This window comes from Convolutriloba macropyga, chromosome 10 (genome assembly GCF_964194025.1).
Source record: "Convolutriloba macropyga chromosome 10, txConMacr16.3, whole genome shotgun sequence".
Classification (NCBI taxonomy): Eukaryota; Metazoa; Xenacoelomorpha; order Acoela; family Convolutidae; genus Convolutriloba; species Convolutriloba macropyga.
The window spans coordinates 18,238,668-18,263,878 of NC_134477.1; the positions used below are offsets into that span (position 1 = coordinate 18,238,668).

The window sequence follows — 25,211 nt, forward strand, 5'->3', positions numbered from 1 at the left end:
TTCTAACTTTAAGGAAGCATTCCCAACGGAAAAAATAATCACTATTCGCTACATGATGGCATTAAGATTTAAGTTTTGGCTCGAAAACTAAACTGATCACTATTTAAGAAATTCAGTGGTACTGATGGTTATACGACAGTGAGAAAGGTAGCCTCACCAGTAAGGATGATTGACAAACTCATGTGCAATCAAAACTTGCAACACACGCTTGTAGTAATACTGGACAGAGCACAAAAACACCATTAATTGGTTCACTCAAAAAACCAAATACAAATGAACAATCACGCAACTAACGCTTTCACCAGTTTTCTTTGAATATTTTTGAAGAATTGCAATCAAACTCGATAAATATCTTCTTATTATCTTGTCGATTTACTGGTTGGTCAGAGCGTTCTGGAGAAGTTGCCAGCCCGATACACAGTTGTTACCCCTATCATAGCTTTACCGTAACATATAACCTTAGGACATAAAAATCCTCAAGCGTTTGAACAACCCTCAATCTCATAGGGAAAATCCAATATTGAATACAACAAAATGAAACCGAAATAAAACGTAGTACGAAACATTTCCTCCAAAAAATTCAAGAACTTGGAAGATTTCAGAAGTTCTGCTTAATATGCGTACGAATCATTTAGATCGATGGACACTAAGAAGAACAAAAAAATTAATTTTTTAAACCAAACATTGTCTGTCAGTCCGATAGCGAACAACAGACACAAAAAACTTTTTAAATTTCGACAAAATATACAACCGAGCGTTATGAAGGTAGGGCTCTGGATTGTAACAAAGTCCCAAATAAAAACTAACAAAATCAACTGTGGGTTCCCTTCTCTCACTGGGATGAAGGTTCGAAACGGACAGAAACCTAAAAACGTTTTATCATTGTTCCCTAGAATTGAACTCATTGGAAAAAATGTAGAATTCTAGTGGCGTCAGAAACGACAGTCATCATTGGAAAGAGATGCTTAACGGGCTCAACTTAACGAAAACACGATCTCATAAGTCTCGGCATCGAAAATGAAGACAAATTTCCTATCGCATAAGTAGTATCGTATATATACAGGAAGATCGGGGGGGGGGGGGGGGGGAGAGACCCTTTGGAGATCCGTTCGGCAGAGGGAGATCCCTTATCCCTTAGGGGAGATCTTTTACGCTAAGAAAGTGGTATTTGCGCTACATGTATTTGTCTGGCGGCTTATTGTTGGTATTGCGCTATTGGAAAACAATTCCAGTTTTAACTTGTTTTGCTTATTTGTGGCAAAACCTAGCAAAGTAGATTTGAATTAAAGCTGAATTTATACGTTACAACATATAGAATAGAATTGTTATAGAAACTGTTATAGATAAGAGAATTAAACATGTACAAAAGCGTCAAATTGCATACAAAATAGCGCTTTGTTTTGTTAATTAGGAGTCTGATTCTATCGCTTCACAATCAATAGATGGGTTATACACTGGATGTTCATATCCTATCTCATTTTCATCGGCAATTTCATCAGAATCAATATCAGACTCTGTGATTTTGGCGGTTCTTACGAAGCCGGGGTCAGGAAATTCAGCGTTGACAGTATTCGTTTCAACTGTGGTTTCCATTTCCCTCTAGTTTTCACTTTCGTGCAACTCTCCAGATGACCAGGAACTCAACGATTCATTATCGAAATTGTCGTCTTCGTTGAAGAAACGATCGTGGACAATATTTATATGACCAAACGGCAGCGAATCGATCCCATTGTCAAGAATGTATCGTTTATCGTCAAAAGCGTTGAGCGACACTTTATTAATGGTTGCTGTGTGGAGTTGGTGGCTGGTAGAAGCTATTCTATGGTTTTGCGTGCGGACCAAACGACCAGAGGAGAGAATTTCTTTGAATCTGTTATGCGTCAGTTGTCGTTGTGCTAATTTTGTGACGCCTTTAGGTGATTTCTTCTCCCCGCCATCTAAATTAAAATATTGAACATTAGGAACAGTCCCAACTAACAAGCTGTATATTGATACGTGTGAGTGTGATGAAAACTAACTTACCAATTGCAATTACTGAGTAGAGTTTCGGCTTGAGAGCACAAAATTCTTGAATAGGCACGCTGGCAAACTGGTCCTTAAACTTCAGCACGACATATTAGTTCACTTTGGAGAAGAGCGGTTGCTGTGATGGATAATTAGAGAAGTCGAAATGTTGCAAAATATGAATTTTTCGGCGTATATCTTCATAAAGGTCTATTGTATTGATTCGATATAGCAGTGAATCAGTATTCGATTATAGAACTTTGCAATCAAAATTTGGCTTCATCACTGTATAATGGAATTGGAACGTGTGAAATTTGGCCAGATCAAGTACACATGCCCCTACAATAGTAGGTTTGTTCCAATAAATCCGTTTTTTGCAATTTTTATCGCAGCCATGCTCTCTCCAAAGACTTCGAACGATTTAAAGTTTTGCGTTCTTTGTAGCACAATTTGAGCACTCCGAACAATAACGACTTGATCACGGTTCCTTTTTGACTCGCTTGTTTTTCCGAACGCTGAATTATTCATGCCCTTATAGAACTTTCTGCCAAAAGCAGTACTGGCAGCAATTCGGAGACTGGTATTTAGCTCCATGTAGGGTCGAATCCAGTTGGCTTGCTCAAACTTCAAAGCCCTATGAAGTTTTGTGATTTTGAGCCCCATTGAATTGTAGAATTGTGCAAAGCCGATAAATTAGCGTGTAGCGGTTTTTAGGCAACAGCGTTTGGACGAGTTTTGGCCCAGATGACTTTTCAGGTAAGTGCATCTGTACTTTCAAACTTTTTTGGTAACCGCTCAGCCAAGAATATTTGATTTTTAATTTGGATGGCGCCAGAGGGTAATCTTGATGAGCTTCATGAAATTCGGGTGGATAATCAATATCAACTTCAATGATGTATCCATGCTGGGCCGCTGACGAAATTTTGAGCACTTCATCGAGCGTGATGTGGGCATCTATCGCAAAATCTTTCAAGGGCAAATGATCGTTCTGCATTACGCCGCCGTAAAGGTTCTTTGCGTCTAGCATCAACGCATATATAGACGGCTTAGAAGCATCATTTTTCGGCAGATGGCAGTTGTTTGCTTGGAAGAGTCGTTGCTCACAGATTGAAGACACTCCTCCGCGCATCATGTTCTCTACAAGTTCAAGTTGTTCTCTCTCAGTTAGCAAATGCAGGTTGGGTTTGCACACCTAGAGGAAGGCATCTCCTGATAAATTTGATGCTCCATAGTACTGTGCGCAATCTAAACCGTACGTGTCATAAAAGATATCTCTGCTCTGGAAGCCTCAAAGACGAACGCCAAGAGCAAAGTGTCACAGGTTAGATAAAGGTCGTGGTAGTCGCCGATGTTTTGAGAACCAAATTTTGAAAACACTGTTTGAGCATGATTGTAGTCGGTTTCGCTGATTGTGACTTCACCGCCATGCAATGTATTTTTCCATTCCGATAATGGCGGCAAAACTTTTTCTTCAAACACCTGTTCTGATGTGATGTAGGAATAACAGTAAAAACCTTTTTGGCAGAGAAGTTGAAAATCGCTATTGGAGTAAGATTCATACCTAGAGCGTAGAATGTCAAAGCAATTTTCAGGCAGATCAGCTACCAAGGCTCGAGTGATTGGGGCATGAAGATAAACGAGTCAATTAATCTTATGTATTCGAAGATGGCTACTTTTTTTCCGGCCTCCGACTCAAAGTTTTTTCTGAAAACTCCGACAGAGAGTGATATATAGTTTTCGTCCGTAAAAGGTATAACTTCAAGCTTCGTTTCCGGCTCACACTCTGCTAGTGCGAGACATATACGATGAATATCATACTTTTTGATATTATGACCAATCATTGGCGTAAAGTTAGATATTCTGCGACGAGTGTTACAGAGTTGATGCGCCCACCCTAGAAAATGACCATCATAGTGACAATGGTCAAGAACAAGCTCAGCCTTACCGTTTATTTCGTTTTCACAGATCCAACATCTTGTGTTATTTTCACGCGCTGGAACAGCTCCTCGGTTGGGTCCGTAGAAAGCTCGTTTTCGGTTGCAGATGTCCCGCGCCAGTACGTGCAAAGATTTTACAAATTCGTTCAAACAGTTGTCACCTCTTTTGAGTTCAAAGTAGACAGGAGTTGCTTTACCGTGTTCTATGGCTGCTATAACATAACCACAAGGTTCATGTTTTTCTATTGCAACTTTGTAGGATGCAGAGGGTGAGGGTTGTGCTCTTGCGATTGGAACAAGATAAGATTCTGTGTCAAAGTATAGAACAATAGGAAGAAACCAGCGTGCTTTCCAGTTTCGGAACTGTAGGGAAGTGTTGCTTTCTTTTGGCATAACAATTTCTGCTGCTGTATGTTCACTGCATGTTTTAACTTGATTTTGATAAGTTTTTCTGTTTGTACACAAATGAAATCAATTTCGACAAATACGATGCGCTGCACGGTGCGCTATACCTTTGAAGTATGCGACAAATCGTTCCAGATTCAAGATGAGAACGTAGTGATGGGCATTCTCATCGTGGAGGAGAAGAAGGTCCATTGTAAAGGATTTGTTTGGCTTTTTGGAAACGTAAATCATCACCAAACGTGTTCCCTCGATTCTGTAAACAAAACAGATTCATGAAGACCAATACAGTTTTAACATTTTGATTCGCTTAGCGGGAATATTTGATTTTTATTGATATTATTAAAGAAACACTTACCCCAAAAACCTTGACGCGAACGTCGTTGGCGTCTTCAAAGTATGGGATCCTGTTTATGGGCATGGGCATCTGATAGTCTCCAACCGGCTGTCGTTCAGCATTCTTGTACGTGTCTGGATTCATCTTTTCAGTTCCCGATCAATCTTCTGTCAGTAAATTGATTCGATTTTTGATGTGATACGCGGCAACGAAACAATACACGAAGCAGCTGTGATCAAAATGGTTTCATATGTTGAGCAATGAAGGGCATCCGTTCAGGAAACCAGGTAGAGCTATATATGACGATGCATGCACGGGAGCAAAGGCGGCTATCTTAATTTCCAGTCTGTTTACTTTGCGTAGAATCCATCCACTGCCTTGTGACGAAAACATGAAGAGAATATTCAATATCTTACTCAACATCTTGGAAAAACCTTCGTTAGAGAGTCCGTCGTCCGTCCAAGTACACTGTAATCATTTCAGAGCTAGCAAAGATTTTGATAGCCTGTTTTTCGCTGCACTCGAGACTTCGCTGTTTATAAAGTCAGTTATGATGTCTTTATTGTTCAGCATGAACTCCATGAGATCTTGGTCGTCCTCCGTTCCATCAATAGTGAAAACTTGAAGTGCTCCTTGAAAGGTGGATTCTGTCGGTCTTCTGCTTGTTTCACTAGTTCTCGAGGGCAGTCCATGTTGATCTCTTATGTGTGTGGCAAAGCGATCAGCAGAATCAAAGCCAATGTAGCAGTACAGACAACATTGTACTAATGGGTTATGTCGGTTTCCGAAAAGTCGTTCGAGAGTTCGTAAATCTCTTGAAGTGAAATCACAGTGTTCACAGCGGTACACTGGCACTCCAACTTCATCTGGCTGCAAGTTCTTTTGGTGACGATTACGGTTGGTGCGAGATGTGAATTTGGCGTTAGAAAATTTGCACGAGAAACTCATAGTCGAATCAATTTGAAGATAAAATGGTTTTGAGTTTGGGCTAAACCAAACCTTCAACTCTCAAAAAATAACCAACGTCCTGATTGGTCGATTTTCAAAACATGTTCAAAACGAAATTTCTATGGACAAAGTTTCTTTCCAATTAGTTAACTAAAGGATTACACAATAGTGAATAATATCATTGCACAAGGTTCACAGCCATATTAATTAAATTAGGAGATGGATGATGCTTTAGAAACAACATTTTTTTATCGCGTATGAGGGCGTTTAGCATTTTATGCAAATTTAGTCCCTGCTTTATGCAAATTCCATCATTCGCCAGTGAGGGCGTAGATCATGTTGTATGCAAATCCATTTGCATATATGATTGGTACTCTGACCAAAGAGTACTACAATCATGTCTTAGGCAAAGTTGAATTAAAATGCAAATACCATTGTTTTCCCGTAATATTCGGAGACATATGCGTAACTTCTATGCAATATATGCGTAATTACTATGCATTGACTTGTTTTAGCGAGCCCTATATGGTTAAATAGCTTTGTTTGCGTTCTTGTGCAACTGAATATCTCTTTTTAGGGATAAAAAAGTTGATTATCACAGTTTTTTTAACCAAAAACAGTGAAAAAATTTTTTTTTTGAAAATAGATTTGAATTTTAGAATAACAAGTCTCATCAATGATTACTGGAGGTTGTAGCAGAATCAGTTGAGGGTTGAAACATTTTAAAAAATTAAGAAAAAATGTTTTTATAAATTGGAAAAAATTGATTTTTTAACATTTTTTCCGCATTTTTTAATGGAACTCATACTTGGCGAACAGCTAGCTTCATCATTCTTATGATCAAAGTTTCACAGCGCGAGATTTTATGAAGACTAGTTTTTACAGAACTGTGAAAAAACCTCCGGAAAACGATTTTCCAAAACATCATGCAGCGACATGTTTCCAATTGAAAACAGGTGTTTGCAAAAACCGTGTTCCCGGGATTTTTCGGCCATGATCATCAGAACCTTTTATTTCTGGTACATGGCCGTAAGAAAAACTCATTCTGAGTATTTTTCAGCAAAACCACATCATTATTTTTTTCAATTTTTCCGAAAAAATGACGTTTTTTCAGAAAAAAAAGTGTTTTTTCTCTAAAAATTTTATGAGGCATTTCTAAAGTAACACCTTCAAAATGTAGTAAAAAACATAGGGATAACATTGAAATATTGAAAAATTTGCATGTTTTGCCAATTTTTTGAACAATTTGTTCAAAAAATGGTTTGAAAATGGGCAAAGACACCACTTCTCAATAAAGTTGTTCAAGTCCTATTTTGTAGACAATATTGTGCTCTATAAAATCATGTTTATACATGTTTCTTCATTTGGCAAATATAGTCACTTTTACAGGTTTTCGAAAAAAAATTTTCAGTTTATCTTTAGTCCATCGAATTTTTTTTTCAATTTTCAAAAACCAAACTAATAATATTAAATTTTTATTTTGTACACAAAAAAATTTAATCTCTTTTACAAAATCGAAACAAATTAATCATAGAAATTTACTCGACAATTTTATAAAACACAGTTTTTGATTACCTTAATAAGCAACTCTTCAAACACAATTTTTGATTACCTTAATAAGCAACTCTTCAAACAATCAAACTGAGAGTTTAAGTTTCCTTTCAGAATTTTTAAACAAAGAGTTTTGCACAGGGTCCAATGGACCTTCTTTTTCTTGGCGCGAGAGTGACTTTTGGCGTCTCGGAGTTGTCAAGTGTTGTTGTTGTTGTTGTTGTTGTTGCAACCATGCTTGAACCGGTCTCCAAAATTGTTGTTGTTGTCGTGTCGTCGAGCCAGATGGTGTTCTGAAGTCGGTCGGAGACAAATTCTGCATCAATTGACTTGCAGTTGATAATGAGCCAAAATTCCATGCAAGTTTCTCCTCTGTAACAGGGGAAAACAGAGACGGTGAGCTCCCCGGAGTCACAAGGGCACTAGGATCAGAAGTTGGCGTTGAAACACATCCTGGTGGTGGTGGTGGTGACTCGGGAGAATGTGGAAGGCCCCATAAATCGGCTAGGTCCTTGCAGGCCCGAACTACTCCCAACTGGTTTTCGAAAAAGGGCACGCTTTCACAATCGTTTTTGTATAGAATAGTTCGAGTTTCTTTTGGCAGTGTCACAATGTCATACGGGTAAAGAGGATGGTTTAACGACAAAGGTGGAACGAATCCACCTGATGTGGTAAAGGTTCCATCGCAATCTTCTTTCTCTTTTTTGTCCGGCAAGATTGCAATGAAGTTAATGAAGATTTTGGGTATCATAAATTGTTCAAGCGTTGTCCGATTCTCCGCTTTCTCGTTTGTCCATTTTTGTTGGATAAAAACCACAAAGTTTTTGTAGAGGGTTTGGTACACAATTGTTCGCTCCCGAACATTGTTTTGATCGCTCAGGATATGGAAAGACATTTTCTGCGTTTGAAGAATTTTGAAGAGATAAAAATGTTTTAAAGAATTTTGGAATGCTTTGAAGAGAAGATAAGCAAATTGAATGTTTTTGATAATTGAACGAGAAAAAGTTGTGAAGATATTTTAAGCACAAGGATATTTGTTCACAAATTTTGACTTCTGCTCAGACAGTAGATTTTCAACAAAATTAAAGAGTTGCTGTTTCGAAACTGAAATGAAATAAAATGTAGCGGAGAATTTACCCCCATGTAGTTTATGTGAGTTAACAATGCTTTCAGTGGCTGTTCTCTTATCTACCCCCGGCACACCCAAAGGCCAACTATTTTGGCCCGGAATTTTGATTGAAAACATATGTGCTTTATTGCTTCGTCTATAACAGATTTAGGAAAACGCCTTAAAACTGCACATGTATTTACAAAATTTAATTGAACGCCAGGTGTTTTTCATTAATTTGGACCAAGTTGGATAAGTAGACCACACACGTGTAACCCACGCAAGCCGAGCGCCTGAGGTGGGGAGCACGTTGCTTGTAATTGAAACCACACTTTGGTTCCTTGTTACGAGGGAATTACCACACCTAACACGTATTCCCCTCTTATCAGTCAGTTTCTTTGAAATTCATGGTGTTAGGGACTTTTACCAGTGTGTATTTGTGTGTATGTGTGTGGGTTATCAAGGAAATGCCAAGAAATTCCTCGTGTTGTTCTAGATATAACTCCGTGATATTTAAATTATAAGGGAAATACACGGACCTCTAAAGACATTGATATACGCAAATCACTTGAAACACCGGATCTTTTCCGTTTGTGCACTCCCCAATACGTTATGCTCCCCCCAGTTACAGAGCTAGTGTCATTACATAATAAATCATTATGTAAAAATATTGCACATGCATCTGGGGGTTGCAAATAATATGCACCCACTACGCTGGGGGGGGGGGGCACAGACGGAAAAGATCCGAAACACCCTTATCAGTACCGTTTTGGAATGAATAGTGAATATTTGAATAATTTAACCTTTCGCTAACAGTTGACTACGTTCTACAACAAAAACTTCCAAGCTAATTTGATACAAATGCCTTTCACTGCAAGCAAAGACAAAGAGTATGGTGATTGCTATTTTGATATATCTAAAACAGAAAAGGGGTTGATAGGAGCTACTCTCAAAAGCTATGAAAACACCGGGACGTATGTATTTTTGAAACTTTTTAAGGGAAAAGACAATGAATATGGATTTGACCAGAGAATATCGCTTACAACAGAGGAATTTGACAAACTTATGAAAAAAAGTGGCAGGATACGAAACTCGGTGCCAGAGTCAGAAGGGAAAAAGATACTTCTGTTGCTAAAAAACCGGTGGCTAAAAAGCCTAAACTAGCAGAAAAAGATTCTGGATACGAATCCGCGTCCTTATCCTCGGCTGCTTCCACAGATCAATCAAAATGGTTGAAGCAATGTTTGAACGATTGCCTGGTTACTTCAAACAATTTCAGAAGGCGTTCAAATTTTCAGTTTGCGATGAAAAACCGTAGTTAAATGGTGTGAAAAATTATGCTGTGTGTGTTCAATTTGAAAACCCCTTTTGCACTTTGAAAACTAACCATTACCATGTTTTGGTGGATACATCAGACGTGACAAAGTTTTCAGACAAATGAAAGTTTAAAAAAAGCTATACAGTGCCTTGTCTCTACACGACATTCAAGATTTTGTTTGCCAATTCAAATACCCTAGAGCTGGATGGAGAAATTTTTCAAAAGCTTGTTTTGGCAGTTGAATACAACAAAAATTTGAGCATAGACTCCAACTCAATTCAGAAACTGTTGCCAAACTTCTCTAACGTAGCTGCTAATCAAAAGGTCAACAACATTTACAACAGCAGCAATGTGACTTTGAATGAAGACAATCAACAACGACTATAGCAAGGATGCAGCGCACAGTTTCAACACCATCAAAAGTCATTGCAAAGTTGTATTACAGAGTCCAATAACCAACAAACTCAAACTGATAGCTTTGCAAGTGAATCTCAAAAGAGATTTCAAAATATCTTGTCTGGGCCACACTCAGGTGCTTTCTGCCAAATAATGAACATTCTTTTGAGCGGATATGGTAATTTGCTTGTTGATACTGATGTTTTGTATGTACGCATAGTGTATGAAGAGAAAATAAAATTTTGAAAAAAACTTCATTCAACTAAGCAGAGTTTTAGTAGAGTTAGTTAGAGCATCATATGAAGCGCAGATCGAATCAAATCAACATCACTCATTTTTACAATTTCTGTTTTGTTATAAATGTAATTAGAAACATAAATAAAAAATAAGCCACACAAAATAGAGTTTTGTGTTTGTATAGGTTGATTTCTACACGTTTTCTACACGATTTCTACACGATTTCTACAAGCAATTCATACACGTTTTGAATTTCAAGAGCAGCAGAGGCCAGTCTGTTGTACAAACGTTTGTATGATGCTAATTTCTGTCCAAGCGGATCAGCAAAAATGTAATTGCCGTTCTTCCTACACAAAAGTTTCCAATGTGTTCCAATAGAATCAGAGCTGGATACGTTCACAATAATGAATCTGTTCTGTGACAATTTCAAGGGAAAATTATCAGCTGCAAAGACACCACAAAATTTGTACTTTAGAAGTTTACATGCTTGAATCAGGCTGTTTATTTCGTCTTCATCCATTAGTTTGTCAGAATTTGATTTTTTGAAACTTCCGAACCGATTCGATGAAAATAGTACTCTCTTTCTCACCAATAATGAAAATTTCTATATTACTTGGCAAGGCAACTGAAAACTTGAGTTCAATTGAAATTGAACAATTGGTGAGTTCAGGGTGAATAAAATCATGCGACGCCTGCTGAATGCTTGTGAGATCAAACACCATAACAAAATTGCTCGGGTACTCAGACAATTTAATTTCATGACCATTGTCAGTATAGGCTAAGTCTGACATTATGTTGAAATATAAGCGTTTGTCATTAGTTGTATTTATTGGACTGTCAGCAACAAGAAGTCCATTTCGGTAAATACAAAACTGCTCGAGATTGAATTTACGAAAGTGGAAAGGATTGAGTGGTTTGCTTCCTAAAAATGCTTCATTTGCGTTAAGGCATATAGCTAGACGTCGAATTGGCTCCCTGCTGAAAACATCCTCTTGTTTCCAGCTTTGCAAGCCAGTGGAAGCAGGAAACGTTTTAGTTATGGTCTCCAAATACGGATAGGACGCTGGACTTGATAGTACAGTTTTTTCAATCGCAGAAACCACGTCATCGTTCAACGTCATTTTTCTCACATACAAATTAGCTTCTATAATTTTTACTTTGTAGGATTTTGCAGCATCATCGGAAATTGTGACAAAATCATCTATTGATCGTCGAAAATAAAGTTGCGGCGTCACACCACTCAAAAGATGTCGATCGCAAGTTAAAAAATCTACGGCTACTTTTCCATAAAAAGTATATTCGGCAGTTTGTCTAACCAAAGCTTTTCGTCTGTTAACTTCAGCTGCCGGAATCACCCCGGGGTTCTCTTCGTATGAATAACCTTGACATGCCAACCAAGTTGCTTTAGCATCTTTGTCATGTGAAAATTCAGTTTCAATGAAACTTTTGTGAGCATAATTTCCGTTTGCATTTGAAATTTTTAATCCGTTGGCAGATACTGTGCAGCCAAAAAAGAGCGAATGTAAAACATTATTGCAGAAGTAAGGGGCGTCTGTTTTGGTGACCTCTGCTGCAGCTCCATCGTCATATTTCAAACTGGCTTCAGAACCTTGAACTAACTTGCATTTGATTTCCAGGAAAATTTTTTGTTGGTCAATGATATTATTTCTGTCTCCAGCCACCTCAAATTCACGCATGGGTCCGTTAGGGCTGTACACCGGCCCTACTTTTTGACAGAAACTGCCACCAAAATTTAAAAGAAGCGCTGGTTTTTCAAACAAATCCAGGGAACTATGTGTTGTCTCTGTTGGTAACATATTACAGATCATCTTTAACTCTAGCGAAGGAATCCGACCGACTTTTTTTTGGCTGTTTATTTTTTGAAATTTTTGTCTCTCTCATTTTAGTACTTTTTCTAGCTTTTGAGCCAGAACGTTTAGAGCGTTTCCGATTCATTCGGTTTTGCCGTCTCATTCGCAGTGCTAATGAGCCTCCTGTTTGCTTTTTGACTGTATTCGAAATAGTGTTTTTCAACGCCTGCTTTGCGGCTTTTTTTGCTGACAACATCCACTAACTCTGGTACACTTTGTAAGAGAAGTTCTTTTCGGACACGCTTTGCTGCGGGTAGAATGAGTTTTCGTGCAAGCGGTAAAGCGATTCGACCTAAGCCACTTGCTAAAGCTCCAAAGCCATTTCCTCGTTGTCTATAGTGTCCAGAAAAAAAAGGCAGCGAAGATGCTTGATTGGTATAGTACGATTCCATTGTTTTAATCACCAAGTTTTTTGAACTGTAACGTTAATACTACTTTACCGGTCATTGAAAAGGGGACTAATTGACCTGTTTCGGTACGTAACTCTATGGAAATTGATTGAATCGTATTTGAAAGTAGTTTTTTATAGTACAAATTTGAAAAAAACTATTCTATGTGTTGGTTCAAGTTCACGCACGCTACCGTTTTTCAGAAGTTGTTTTGAATCAATGACACGTAATAACGGCGCCCTAGCATCACCAACATATTGATACTCGATAATGTTTGTGTAAATGAATATTAGGTGCTTTCCCGCGCACAGATCAGCAAGGAATTCTCCTTAATAAGCTTTTGTCTCATCGCTCTTCATTAATTTATTTGATGTAGCTGTATGCATTTTGTACCCAATATGTACAACATGTTTATTTGGAATTCCTGTAAACCCACAAAACTGGATATTTCTTTATTAGGAAAAGTGATTCCCTCATTTTTACTGAAAAGTAATTCGTATTTTCCAGTACTCTTGATTTCGCGAAACGAAAAACTAGGTAGTTCAACTGTTCGCTTGATAGTAAATAGAAGTTGAGCAACAGTGTCAAAGTTTCCAGTAATGAAAGAGAATTTTTCTCCACTGTAAGGTCGAGAAGTGACATTGGCATCAGATGAGATTCTTTGTGAGTCCTCGTAACCCTTAAGACTATATGCTATCAAATCTCCATTTGCAACATGCTGAACTTTGGTCGGAAAAATAATTGCACTTAGAGCTACCCTCCAATCTCCAGATAGTTGAACTTCATTGTTGAAAAAGTTTCTGAACGAAGCTTATGTGTTTTGATCAAAGATCTCCATCGAAGCGCTAGAAATAACGAGTACAGTAAACTCGACTTCGAATCGTTTACTTCCCATTTTTTAGAGGAAACCCTCGTACTAGTTGAAGTTCGGGTTGATAGAATTTATCCTGGATAACTTCTTTATCCGCATCAAATAGAGAATACGTGGGAGGTTGCAACGTCGGGATAGATGCAAATTCAAATACCTCGTCAGTAAACGACTGTTTGTAGCCCTTCCCGAAAGTCTCCTCTTTTTTCACTAAGCGTACAAAATCACCAATAGAGAATTTGGGTTTTTGAGAATTTGCTGTATTTGCAGTCAAGGACACAAGCCTTGGAACGTCTTTCTTTGCGACTTGGTTCGGAGCGAGCTTTATCATTCAATTTACTCTAGAATTGATTGTTTTAACAAACGCATCCAATTTGTCTAGATATGAATAAGTCCACTTTTCTCCTAAATATCTGTGGGTTAGATTTTTCAAAGAGCGTATGTTTCTTTCCGCAAAAGCAGACTTTTTCTCACTGAACGTACTGTATAAATGAATTCCTCGTTCAGTGCATAGGAATTTGAAGGCACCTAGGAACTCTGTACCATCATAAACCCAAACTTTCTCAAGTTGTTTGTGCTTGATCATCCTTTTGAAGACCTGTGCTGTCTCTGTGGCATATTTCGTTTTCAGTGGCTCGACCCTGAGATATCTTGACAAACAGTCAACAGCCACAAGCAGATATTTTACACCACCGTTGTATTTTGCATGTTTATCAACATATGCTAGATCTACGGACCAGATCTCATTTATGTCGTTAACAACGACTTTCAGCCTTGGGAATCTGAGGCGACGTGAACGGTATTTGTTGAAAGTTGGTTTCGTTTCCAGTTACATTTCAATTTTCTCCATTGATAATTTACTCAACTTTTGCAATCTCTTTGCGCTTCCAAATGACGCAGGACCGTTTAAATAGAGCTTGTCAAGTTTCCTGTCTTCTCTTTACTTTCATCGACTCTTGGCTTTGCGCATTTTTCCGTTTGTTCAGATCGTCTTCCTTCTTGCTCTTTTTTGTTTTTTGCTTCGGTTTTCTTGATGCAGTTTCCTTTTCATCTTCACTGTAAAACTGATCTACAACTTTTTTTGCGTGAGTATTATAAACCAAGTCAGCTGATATATAAAGTTCACTCAAGATTTTGGAGTACTTTGACAAGTCAAATTTTTTGTGGGTTGCTGTAAATTGTACAAAAAGCTTGTTACATCTACCCCTTGAGGCTCATCGTTAATGTGCAGAATGTTAGTCTCTTCACTAATAGAAACATTATTTGAATTGAAAAGTTTATATAGGATAATTGCAGCTCTTTTGGTTCTGTTTTCATCCACTAGTTTCAGTTCTAGCATTATTGAGTCGAATGCTGAATCCCTCCTTTTTTCACTATTGGCTCTATTTCACTGTCATCACTAAAAAACGATTCGGTTCTTACATCATCTGCGCCACTTGCTGCATCACCGCTACTCTTTGTTCTCTTGATCGACCTTTCAGTGTTAGTGTCCGCATCTTGTACTTTTTCCTCAATTTTTCGTTCAAAATTCGGATTAGTCCTCTGTAGGAGTGCTAACTGAGTTGCTTTTTGCTGTTACATTGGATTATCAAATATTTCTTCATTGATTGGGTTTTTTGAAATGAACATTCTTTTGGGGATCAAAACAAACTCTTCTGCATGCATTATTCTGCCTGCAAGTAAATATAGCACGACAATCCCAACGCTCGAATGAGTTCTGGTTTTTGGCTAAAATGTTTCGCTTTTTCTCTAAACTTGTTTTCTTTGATAATAAATGTTGAAATGATTTCTCCTTATTTTTAAGTAACTGCTTGTTCACTGGAACGTTGCCATTCATCACATTGAGCAAACACTCACAGAGAAAGTTTATAAAGCTATTTGGTGCCTGTTTGAGGAACTTTCTGAAATTGCTTTCGGACAGCTCGAGCATTCGCTTTAGCATACATAACTCTTTCTCTCTCATCTGTCAAAGTAGTGATAACCGCTTTGGTGGACGGTAGATAGTAAATTGTTGGACCTGGTTGTACAATAATTGAACAATAACGCAAAGACTCTGATTTTTTTGGATCTAAGTCAAGGAGTAAGTGTCCAAAAGGTTGTTTTGTCGCAAGTTCATAGCTTTCCTTCAAAAAATTTGCATTGTTCAACTGTTTTCCGACATAGTTGATCTGCTGTATGTCTATAGGGAATTTGAACAAAATGATATGGGTTGTGTTCAGATTAATTGTTCGCGACCATTTACTCTGTTGAAATAAGTTATGCTTAACATAAATCAGACAAATGTTTCTATGGCGTCCGGCAGTTGCAAAAAATTTTGAAAAATTTTCAAGAAGTTTGGAAAATTTTTTGTCATTGAAAATTTCTTCGCATGAATTGTCAAATACAAGCAGACAATTTTCCAGCTGAGAAATGAATTCGAATCTAGAAAACTTCGTGAAAAAATTTTTACTTTGCGTTCTATTGTGCTGAACTTTGGCTGCTCGTGTTGATAGAAGTAGTAAATAGAAATAAAATTTGGATAGAAAGTGTCTCTCAATAACATTTGAAATATGAGTTCAGTTTTTCCACAACACCATGGACCACAAACAGCCATAAGAAGCCTATCGCCAGTGAATATTATTTTGTTGATAGCTTTGGATTTGGAAGAGCGTAGCCAGCTGTGCACGAAAGCAATGAAAACCAAAATATTGATTCTTCACAATCAAGTTGGGAAAACACAAGCTTGGTTAAAGACACTACGATAAGAAAAAGTATTATCAAAATTTGACTAAAATAGACGACTTCGGAACGTGGTAGCCGAGAATTAAAAAACTTCCACGAACACCTCTTTTGATTTTCCTCATCAAAAACTAAAGCATTCAAGCCCTTTATATTAGCGGAGTCTATCTGGTCTTCTCCAACACTCATTTGAAAATAAGTTATTTGCAAAAATGAATTAACACACAGTTTTTTTAGTTTAAATTTCTTTTTGTTAGTCTCTCTTTCAATCCAAAAGAATTCATAAGTAGTATATCTAGAGTCTTTGTCGTCTTTTTTGTAAGTCACTTTACATTTTGCCTGCATGCCGTAACCACTTCCATAGTAGACAATAGACTCTACGTTGCCTTCACTGACCAACATTTTAATTTCATCAGGGAGATTGTCTTTGTCAGAGGTACTTGAACTGGTGCTTGCCACGTGGGCGTAGGTAAAGGGGTTAGTTTCAGTTTTCTCATTTTCTGTTGTAACGACATGATACATTTGAAAACATTCAAGAAATGAAAGAATTTTCTTCCGCGTCTCATTTTCTTTAGTGTTGCAGAGAATCTGTTGTTTTTGCAGAATATTCTGTCCCCGTGATTCTATTTTCCCTTCTTTTAATAAAGTCAATGTCAACTGATTATCATTTGTTATGTAACTGCATACTGTCAAACTTGGAGATAAATTCACTTGAAGAACTGACGGAGCTGCTTTCTCCACTCGACGGCTCATTGGATGGTAGAGAGATCCAATAGAAATACAACTGTGCTTTCCTTTTAGCACAATGTTTCGTCTTTTGCTTTTCCGGTAGGTAGAAAGAGTGCAGAGCGCAAGTAATATCAATTGGCGATTTAATATCTTCAACTTTCGGTCATAGAAGAGTTTCCAAGTCTATTACCTCTTTCTGTAAGAGAGTTTGGAGTGAATCTGTTTTCTTTTTCCTTTTGGCATAAAATTTCCCTAACGGAGACCGAAATTTAATGGCGACAAAAATTTGTGATAGAAACCAGTAAGGTTAAGTACCGCTGTTCCAAGACAAACCATGTAAAAGTTTAGTAACCCACTTATGAGATCTCTTGTCACTAGCGGAAAGTGAGTTGTAAGAAACTGGCGGAAGAAAAAGAATTGTGTCCGAATAATTATTTGAACAAAGCTATAACTCTTTTATTATAAAACCAGTTTTCTTGTAACGAAAACCTTCAAAATCTAATATCACTATTTCTTGTTTCAGCTTTCCAACAAAGTGAACAAATTGTTTTTGAACGTCTTCACAAACAAAGGAAAAGCCAATCCCGTGATGTGACCCAAATACTCGTTTGTAATTGGACAAAGTAACACATAGGAGTATCCAGGGCCTTTACGACTGTACTCTGCTATAAAACCCGATGCGTCGTGGAGTATTGCATTAAGTCGAAGTGTTTTGAACGATTTGAAGTAGTTGTCCAGCGACGAATTATCAACTCCAATTAGACCGCCATACGGTCTCAGCTTCAATGTTGCCTGAAAATCAATATCAGGATCAAGGTATTGGCAATCAGCTAGAAAATACAGAAACCTTTCACCGTGCTTTGGATAAATGTTCTTTATCTCCAGCGAAATTTCATGAATATTTTTTAGATCAATGGTTGCTATCGTTTTGGCCATCCTTTTCTACATATAATATTCTGGCAAAACGAATCCTAATCTTACCTCCTAGGATTGACCACTTGAGTTCCCAACCGAAGTATATTCACACAAATACATGTAACGAAAATACCGCTAACATGAAGGATCTTGTTACTCGCGAAATATATATACCAACAATAAGCCGCAAGACAAATACATGTAGCGCAATTACCACTTTCTTAACATAAAAGATCTCCCCTAAGGTGTCAGTGATCCCTCTCTGCCGAAAGGATCTCGAAGGATGTCCCCTAAGGGTTCAGTGATCCCCCTCTGCCGAACGGATCTCCAAAGGATCAACCCCCCCCCGATCTTCCTGTATATATACGATACTACTCGCATATTAAAACCAACCTAAAACAGTATAATTTGAAAGGTTCATCATATCGGTAAAAATGCGAGAAGAATATATTAAAACTTTACAACCTCAATCGCAAATTGTTCTCGTGAAACAACCATCTGGGTTAAAGGAGTACATGATCCGACATGTTCCAGTGACCACAGCAAAACCTGAAGATTTGAAATCGCTCAACAAAAGCACGCCCATATAAGTTGAGATGATTGTGGAGAAGCCCTCTGTTGTTGGGCTGCAGGCCCACAGAGAAGAGAAACTAAGAAACTTGAGCATCATATAAAGTAAAGCTCTTGCATATTACAGTTCTAGAATATGACCAAATTATACTATTAGCTACTTTCTGTTTTCCCAAGAGGCCACTACTGAAATGAATATGGAATCGAACAACTTTCCAACAACGAAGAACAAACTAAACGAAAAAGCAGCACAACTAAATCGGAAGGAACAAGTTCTTATTGCTGAAAAAAAATCACAGCTGAAAAATATTTCTGCAAAAAAAAGAAAGACAAAATTGAGCTCCACGGGTTGATCAAAGCCTTCGAAGACAAAATTTTGCAGTTGTTTACCTGCATGGTCGGCTAAATCTGCATCCAGGGGAGCTAGCGGTTGTAATCGGAATATAGAGGACGACAATGACATCTACACTTCTATTTTTCGTGCCAAAAATTCAAACAGGACTGAAGAACACATTGCAAAGAAAAACAGGATGAGATGAAGCTCAACAACTGAAATTTATGATCGAATTGAATTGGATGAAGATACTTGAAGCACAATATGTTTCACAGTATCTAAAACCTAGAGACATTACCACCAGAGCAATAAATGTTGAGGATCTCAATTCACGATCTCAAATCAGACGACTCTCTGGGTCGGCCTCTTTGGAGAAAAAAAACAAATCGACGAGCGAGTCTGCCTAATCTTGCCTCGAATGATAAGAAAAACCCCATCAGTCTCCATATCGCGTGAATAAAAAAAAAGAGATTAAACAGTTGGGACTATGTTGTACAACTGTATATCCGAACAGAGAACTGAGCAAATTGAAACTGTCAACAAAATTCGTTGGTTTCGAAGCATAAAGAATGCAAGAACTTCCAAAAGGTTTCGCAGCCAGATTTTTTAGTAAAGAGTTGAAGTCATTCAAAGCCAAACAGGGAAACACAAAAAGCAGAGAAATTAAAATTTTCCACCCTTTCCTTGCAGAGATGGACATATTTGCACAAGTACAATGGACGGGAGATTTTTACAGGTACAACAGACATGAAACCATTAGTCTATAAAGGAATGATTCCATTACTGGGACATTGGAAACACCAAGTTGTCTGAATATTGTAGCTTTACCATCACAAAAACATTTATTTTGAGGCGATGGCGATGTTTGGTTTTCTGTTATACCTGATTGTACAAAATTTTCTTACACAGATAGAACAAAATTGAACTCTGAACGTGTTTCAAAGCTCAAAAAAGCAAAACCAATTTAAATGATGAGCGATCTCGTTGGATTTGAACAATAATTTGTGGTGGAAGTACAGTTAGCCAGAGACTGGGAAAAATCAATACATTTGGTGCTGTTCAACCTTGAATTACGGAAGCTGCTCTTTCAACAACGATGAGTTTTGTTGAGCACACAATGAATACTAGACCTTTGTTGACCAGTTAATTTAAAGGTGATTTAGACGCTCTCATCCCAAACCTTTTCTTACTCGGCAACTTAAGTTCTGTCTGCTACCTATATCTTTCGTTTGACCGATTCTCAAAAAATTGTAAGCTCTTTCGTTTAACAAAAGCTTGTCTAATTCTCCTCGGTGACAACCGAAAAGAGTATGTGCCGACTTTGTTCTATAGACGAAAACAAATTTCCAAATCTTCATTAATTGTTATTACTAGAGCGAGCTCCTATACAGACCGTTTTCAGACTTCACTTTGTGTTTCAATCTCTGCTGTTTGAAATGCTTATCCCGTACACATATCGGTTTCCGTCAATCGACAAAGCTTGCTGTGCCCACATTTATTGGTGAGAGACAGTTGAAAGGTTACACAACCTCAGTGGAGCTTTAGATTATTTTAGGGAAATGATGGAGCAATTCCATAGCAAAACTTGAAAAAAATGCAGTCAGCAATAGGTCAGAAGTGAAACTCGCTTGCATATTAGAAACTGGCGGAAATATTTACACGTAATAAAACCCAGTGTTTAAGCTGAGTATCGGTCCCAGGGTACAAGAAAATCGGCTTCGGAGTCGTTCGTTTTATCCTTTTTTGTTGCCATGGTATGATCTGTTAAAGATGTAGGGATCCCTGTGTGATACCTATCATATCCACTCCAATTTGATACAGATAAAATGTAGGTTAGCAAATAGTTATTGGAAACCGTAGCTCACCAGTATTAATATAGAGGATAGACAGTTACAAAAGGGAACGGCAAAAAAAATCCGGACAGTTTTTTAACGCTGAAACGAACGGGGGTGTAAAACTTGTCCTTTTTCATAAATGGGAGAGCAGCTGTTATTGAATTTTTATATTATTTAAATCAAGTGACTGTTTAAACTAACGGTTATGTTACAAAAACTAATTGAAGCTTCTGAACTTTTTCTCGATTTGAAAACAAGTGATTGATTTCCGCTCGGCTTCCCTCCTTGTTGGTCTTGAAGTCTAGAGTTTTCGATACCCTGCTTAACTGTTCTAAAAATACCAAAATAAGAGGCTAGTTTTTTGTCAAAAGAAGTGGGGCGGGATACAGTGGAAAAGACCCAGAAACTTCAGAGAGGCTAGTTGGAAAAACCCAAGGAATTATCGAGTTTCTTTCTTCCTCCCCAAACCTGTTTCATGTTTTCTATACCATGCGACACAAACGCCTGCAAGATTTTTTGCTGCAATAATGGTTTCTTTTTACTAATAAAAGGTGGCACTGTCCATTACATTTAATACACCCTATTAAAAAAGCAAAATTACATGAATTGTAACAACAAAAGTATAGATGCATGTATATTTTGTAACTGTATCTGAAGCTCTCGCTTCAAACAATGAGCTTCACCTCCCCCCCCCCGTCCTGTGGTGTTGACCCTCAAATATTGAGATCTTTACATTCATTTAGCACTGTTTGCGATGGCTGATCTCACCTATCATCTGACTATACAAAAATGATTCCAAACTAAGGGGTCCTAACTAACAAAAAATGTGATCACTGTGCTCCACTTGTAGCTGTCGCACAGAGCTGCAATTTGCAAGTAGTTTTGGCGGGAGACCGGCGCTTGTTGACGTTTTTAACTGGTATCCTAAAATAGATATATTAGCAGTAGTGTGACTGCCTATCCACAGCTTGATGTGGTGCGGCGAACTTACTGCATCTATGCCATAGTGAATGATATGCAGTCCCCTGAACGGGGGTCAGATGGTCATTGTCGATATTGGGGGAAGAGGGCAAGGTATGCGGATTATTCTGTGCACTGAGGTCCTGTTGGGCTGATGGTATTAAGTCCAGCCAGTTGGCCACCTCTTTCCCACAGGTCAATCACTTTCAGATATGTGGTGTTCTTACTGCAGTTGAAGATGTGGTTTACGTCATGTGTTGCTGCTTTACATTTGGACAGCGGTTATCAACGTTTTCACAGATGCTAATGAATTAAGAGTTTATCAGGGGGCAGTATCCAGTTCTTTCTGCTATTTTTGGTCCCCGAAATGAGTCCTCAAAAAGTAGGAACTTCCTGACAAAAAATGAAAGCCACAGTTTGCTGTCCAAAGTTAGGAGGCCAAAAAAACATCTGTACTAAATAATTTGAACAACGTGATCCAATATATATATCGAATCCTATTCGGTTATGGTTTTTCTCAATCGTATTTAAGGATTTTCTGATGTCAAAAAATTAATTGCTCAATATTGAGAGAATAACAAAATAGCATTTTTCTGAAGAAAAGAAGATTTGATTTTAGAGATGAAAAAGACTCAAAAATCTCAAAAATCTGCAAAAAAGTCAAAAAAACAAACATTAATCCTAACTCCAAGATTTATAGTGGGGGTCGCAAGGGTTACATAATATGGCTTGTTTCTCTACAACTCGTAGCAATCAGTCGTAAAAGATACCCTAAATAGATTGGTTTTGAACTTTTATAAGAACTCATTCGCACTTTCAGTGCTATCATTATCGTTAAATACATGCTGGGCCGATTTTTCATCAATTAATTACTCTCCAAAAATAACTGTCCAGAATCATCATTTTGAGCCGAGTATTGATCCAGCACCATTTCTTGAAGAATCACGTATATAATTTTAGTGACATGAATCAATTTGCTTCTGTCTGATTTAACTGCTAAAACAAAAATTCTAATTTTTTCAACTTAGTTTGAATATAGTTTGAATCAAATCTAAAAACACCACTCAGACTTGAGTTGACTGTGTAAGGTCTGCTCCCTTCAAAAGTTTCTGAATATTTCCATCTACGAAACGGGTAAAGATTTCGTGAAGGTGAGTCCTGCCATTTTGTCAGTAGGAACGTAGTTAATTGAAATAGTCCTATCTCCCAACGTGTTTTGAATGATGTGAAACTTTTTCTCGATATGTTTGCTCCTCCTACTGGGTTTTGACAAATTCTGATACAAGTCTAATTGTCCTCTCCAATGGATATTGGATATTTCTGTTGAATACCAAAATCTTCTAGAGGATGCTTCGAATACAGTGCTCCTTGAAATGCTGCTGCCAAATCCTGTTGTTCTGCTTCTGGTGAAGAAAGAGCAATTGTGGCCTGCTTATTGGGACCCAGCTGAGAAGTGCACCATGTCGGTTGAGCTTGAAGTAGAAGCTCTTCGTTGATTTCTTGTTTTTCACATCACCAGACCAGTCTGCATTACTTTCCCCTCACTGAATTATAACTAGCTTCTTTTGTGGAAAAGAATTTCACAGCTTTGAACCTTACAGATATTTGAGAGTCGTTTTCCGCTCGGCCAGTGTTGATTATTAGGTGCATTCATGTGTCTGGACAGAAAATTTACTGTGAACTTGATGTCTGTTATCGATTTTTTGGCCAGATAAAAACTGATCTATCCAAGCTTCTGTGCTGTCTGAAACTCCAAGTTCATATCAGCTGGGGTCTTTAGGGGTTTGCACTGATCCATTTGAAGTGTTTGTTTTTATGTAGCGCTCTTGGCCAACGGTTACTTTGGCATTTTTCCGTCTGATTCTGTGGCACAGAAACCAACGTAGTTTTTCTTAGTCTTCCATGTGGAATGTGGCCTTGAGTAATTTTTTGGCCGAGGCCACATGTCAAGACTAAGGTCATACTTCTTTATGTTACTATGGTTTTGTCAATCCAGACCAAAATGAATGCCTGACCATCTGTCTGTCGTCTGGCAAACATACTTTCATGGTTCCTCTTTGTGCTGAACCACTGTCTCAGTAGGAAAATAGCCAACTGTCTGTACCAATTGTTAACAGCCTGGTTGAAACCATAAATTGATTTAATCAAAGGGAAAACTAGTATTTCTCCTTAGTAACTCCGTTTCACAAACTCCTGTGGCTGTTCCAGATACACTACTTCCTTTATTGGTGACTGCTAGAATGTCGTCTTGACATCAAGCTGGTGCATCACATTGCCTTGCTTCGCTGATAGTTGAGGTTGAATCTTGGAGATCTCCGGCTTACAGGGTCAAATAGGGTGCTTTATAATTGTCCGCTTGACCCTTGGGTCCCAATTTCATTTAGTCGACTCAATTGCCCGGTGTGACGTCCATGACTGTTGGTGGTCCTACTAGGTGCCAAGTCTCGTTGTCTTAGAAATTATTTACCACTTCGTTTTTCAATAATTAATTCCACTGGTTCTAATCATCACCTCGCTTGGCTTCGTAGACTGTTTTGTGTTCTACATAGTTACCCTCGATCACAGAAAGATGGGTTCTGATTTTACAATGGTGAGTCGGGTATGAACACGAGATATCCATTGTCACCCTCAGTGTAACCCCTCGGTGTTAAAATTTGCTCTATGTCTCCGTCTCTGTTTCTCATGAAGACTATACAATTACTAATTGAAGGCTTAGGTTGTATACTTCGCATAACTCTGCTGGGCATCTGTTTTCGCGTTGTCTGAAAATCAAATCTTCTATCTTTGCTGCTTGGAGAATCGCTGCTCCCACCTCATATTTGGAAGTCTTGAGTCAATGAGCAAACACCTTGCCATTTCCAACTGTGTCCTGTTGCTTCTCTTAGCTAGCCCGTTCTGCTGTAATTTCTCTTGTATTGTTGTATCCATTAAAAATCATGCGTATAATCAGTACGTCTACAGTTGCTCTCAGAGAAAATCCTTTTCATATTCCTGTTATGGCTTTTTGGCGTCTCTACATTTTTGGCGTCTCTAAATATCTTCAGGATAGCCACTGCTTCATTCTTTGCCTTAAGAGTGTCCAAAACACAAATTTTGTGTACTGGTTTGTCAACACAATGCAAAAGCCCAACACTAATGGCGACTGTACACTGAATAGTCCCGTCACATCTGTGAGTACCCTCTGCAGTGTCTCGTCTGCTTGGGTTTCTGCCACCCCTTGTGCTGGATTCTTTGTAATCATGGCCAATTCGCAGAAATTGCACACCTTTTTGAGTTCGTCCATTGTCTTCGGGTGTACTCTTGACCACATCCGCTGGATTCAAAACTAAAAAAGTCTTTACCACTTCCCCGTACTGTCAAATTTGACGCTGTGGGAACTCATCTCAAATTCTAGAGCGCAGGAGGTTAAATAAAACAAATTATTTTTTAGTTAGTTTTACCTTAGTTTCCTTCTGCTGTTTTATGGAGCTGTTTCTTTTCTCCAAAGTGAAGCTCTGTCCTCAGTCTGTGGATACAGAGACAGAAACGTTGTCTGAAGAATAGTCTGGCAGACACAAAACATTCTGCAGTTCGCATTGGATTTCCCCTCTATTTGAGGGTATGCTGATCCTCACACACCCTCTGGTAGACTCTCCGTTGGGATATCTGACCACTGATTGAAGGGGCTCAACGCCCAGGAACGGATCGATGTTTGTCTGTATACGATCTCTGGCATTTCTGTCCTCTGGCATTTCTGCTGTCTTCTACTGAGAAAGAGCCGCCAAGTAATTGTCATCTGGTGCAG

The 25,211-nt window shown here is 38.2% G+C and overlaps 1 protein-coding gene across 1 annotated transcript in view; it reads left to right on the forward strand.

The window, feature by feature from the left end:
- LOC142347944 (uncharacterized) overlaps positions 1-1,442 on the forward strand; it is a 63,879-nt gene extending 62,437 nt beyond the window's left edge. Inside the window, exon 6 of the mRNA XM_075399109.1 lies at positions 1,412-1,442. Coding sequence (XP_075255224.1) covers positions 1,412-1,442 — 31 coding nt within the window. The remainder of the gene's footprint in view (positions 1-1,411) is intronic.
- Positions 1,443-25,211: the final 23,769 nt, after the last annotated feature.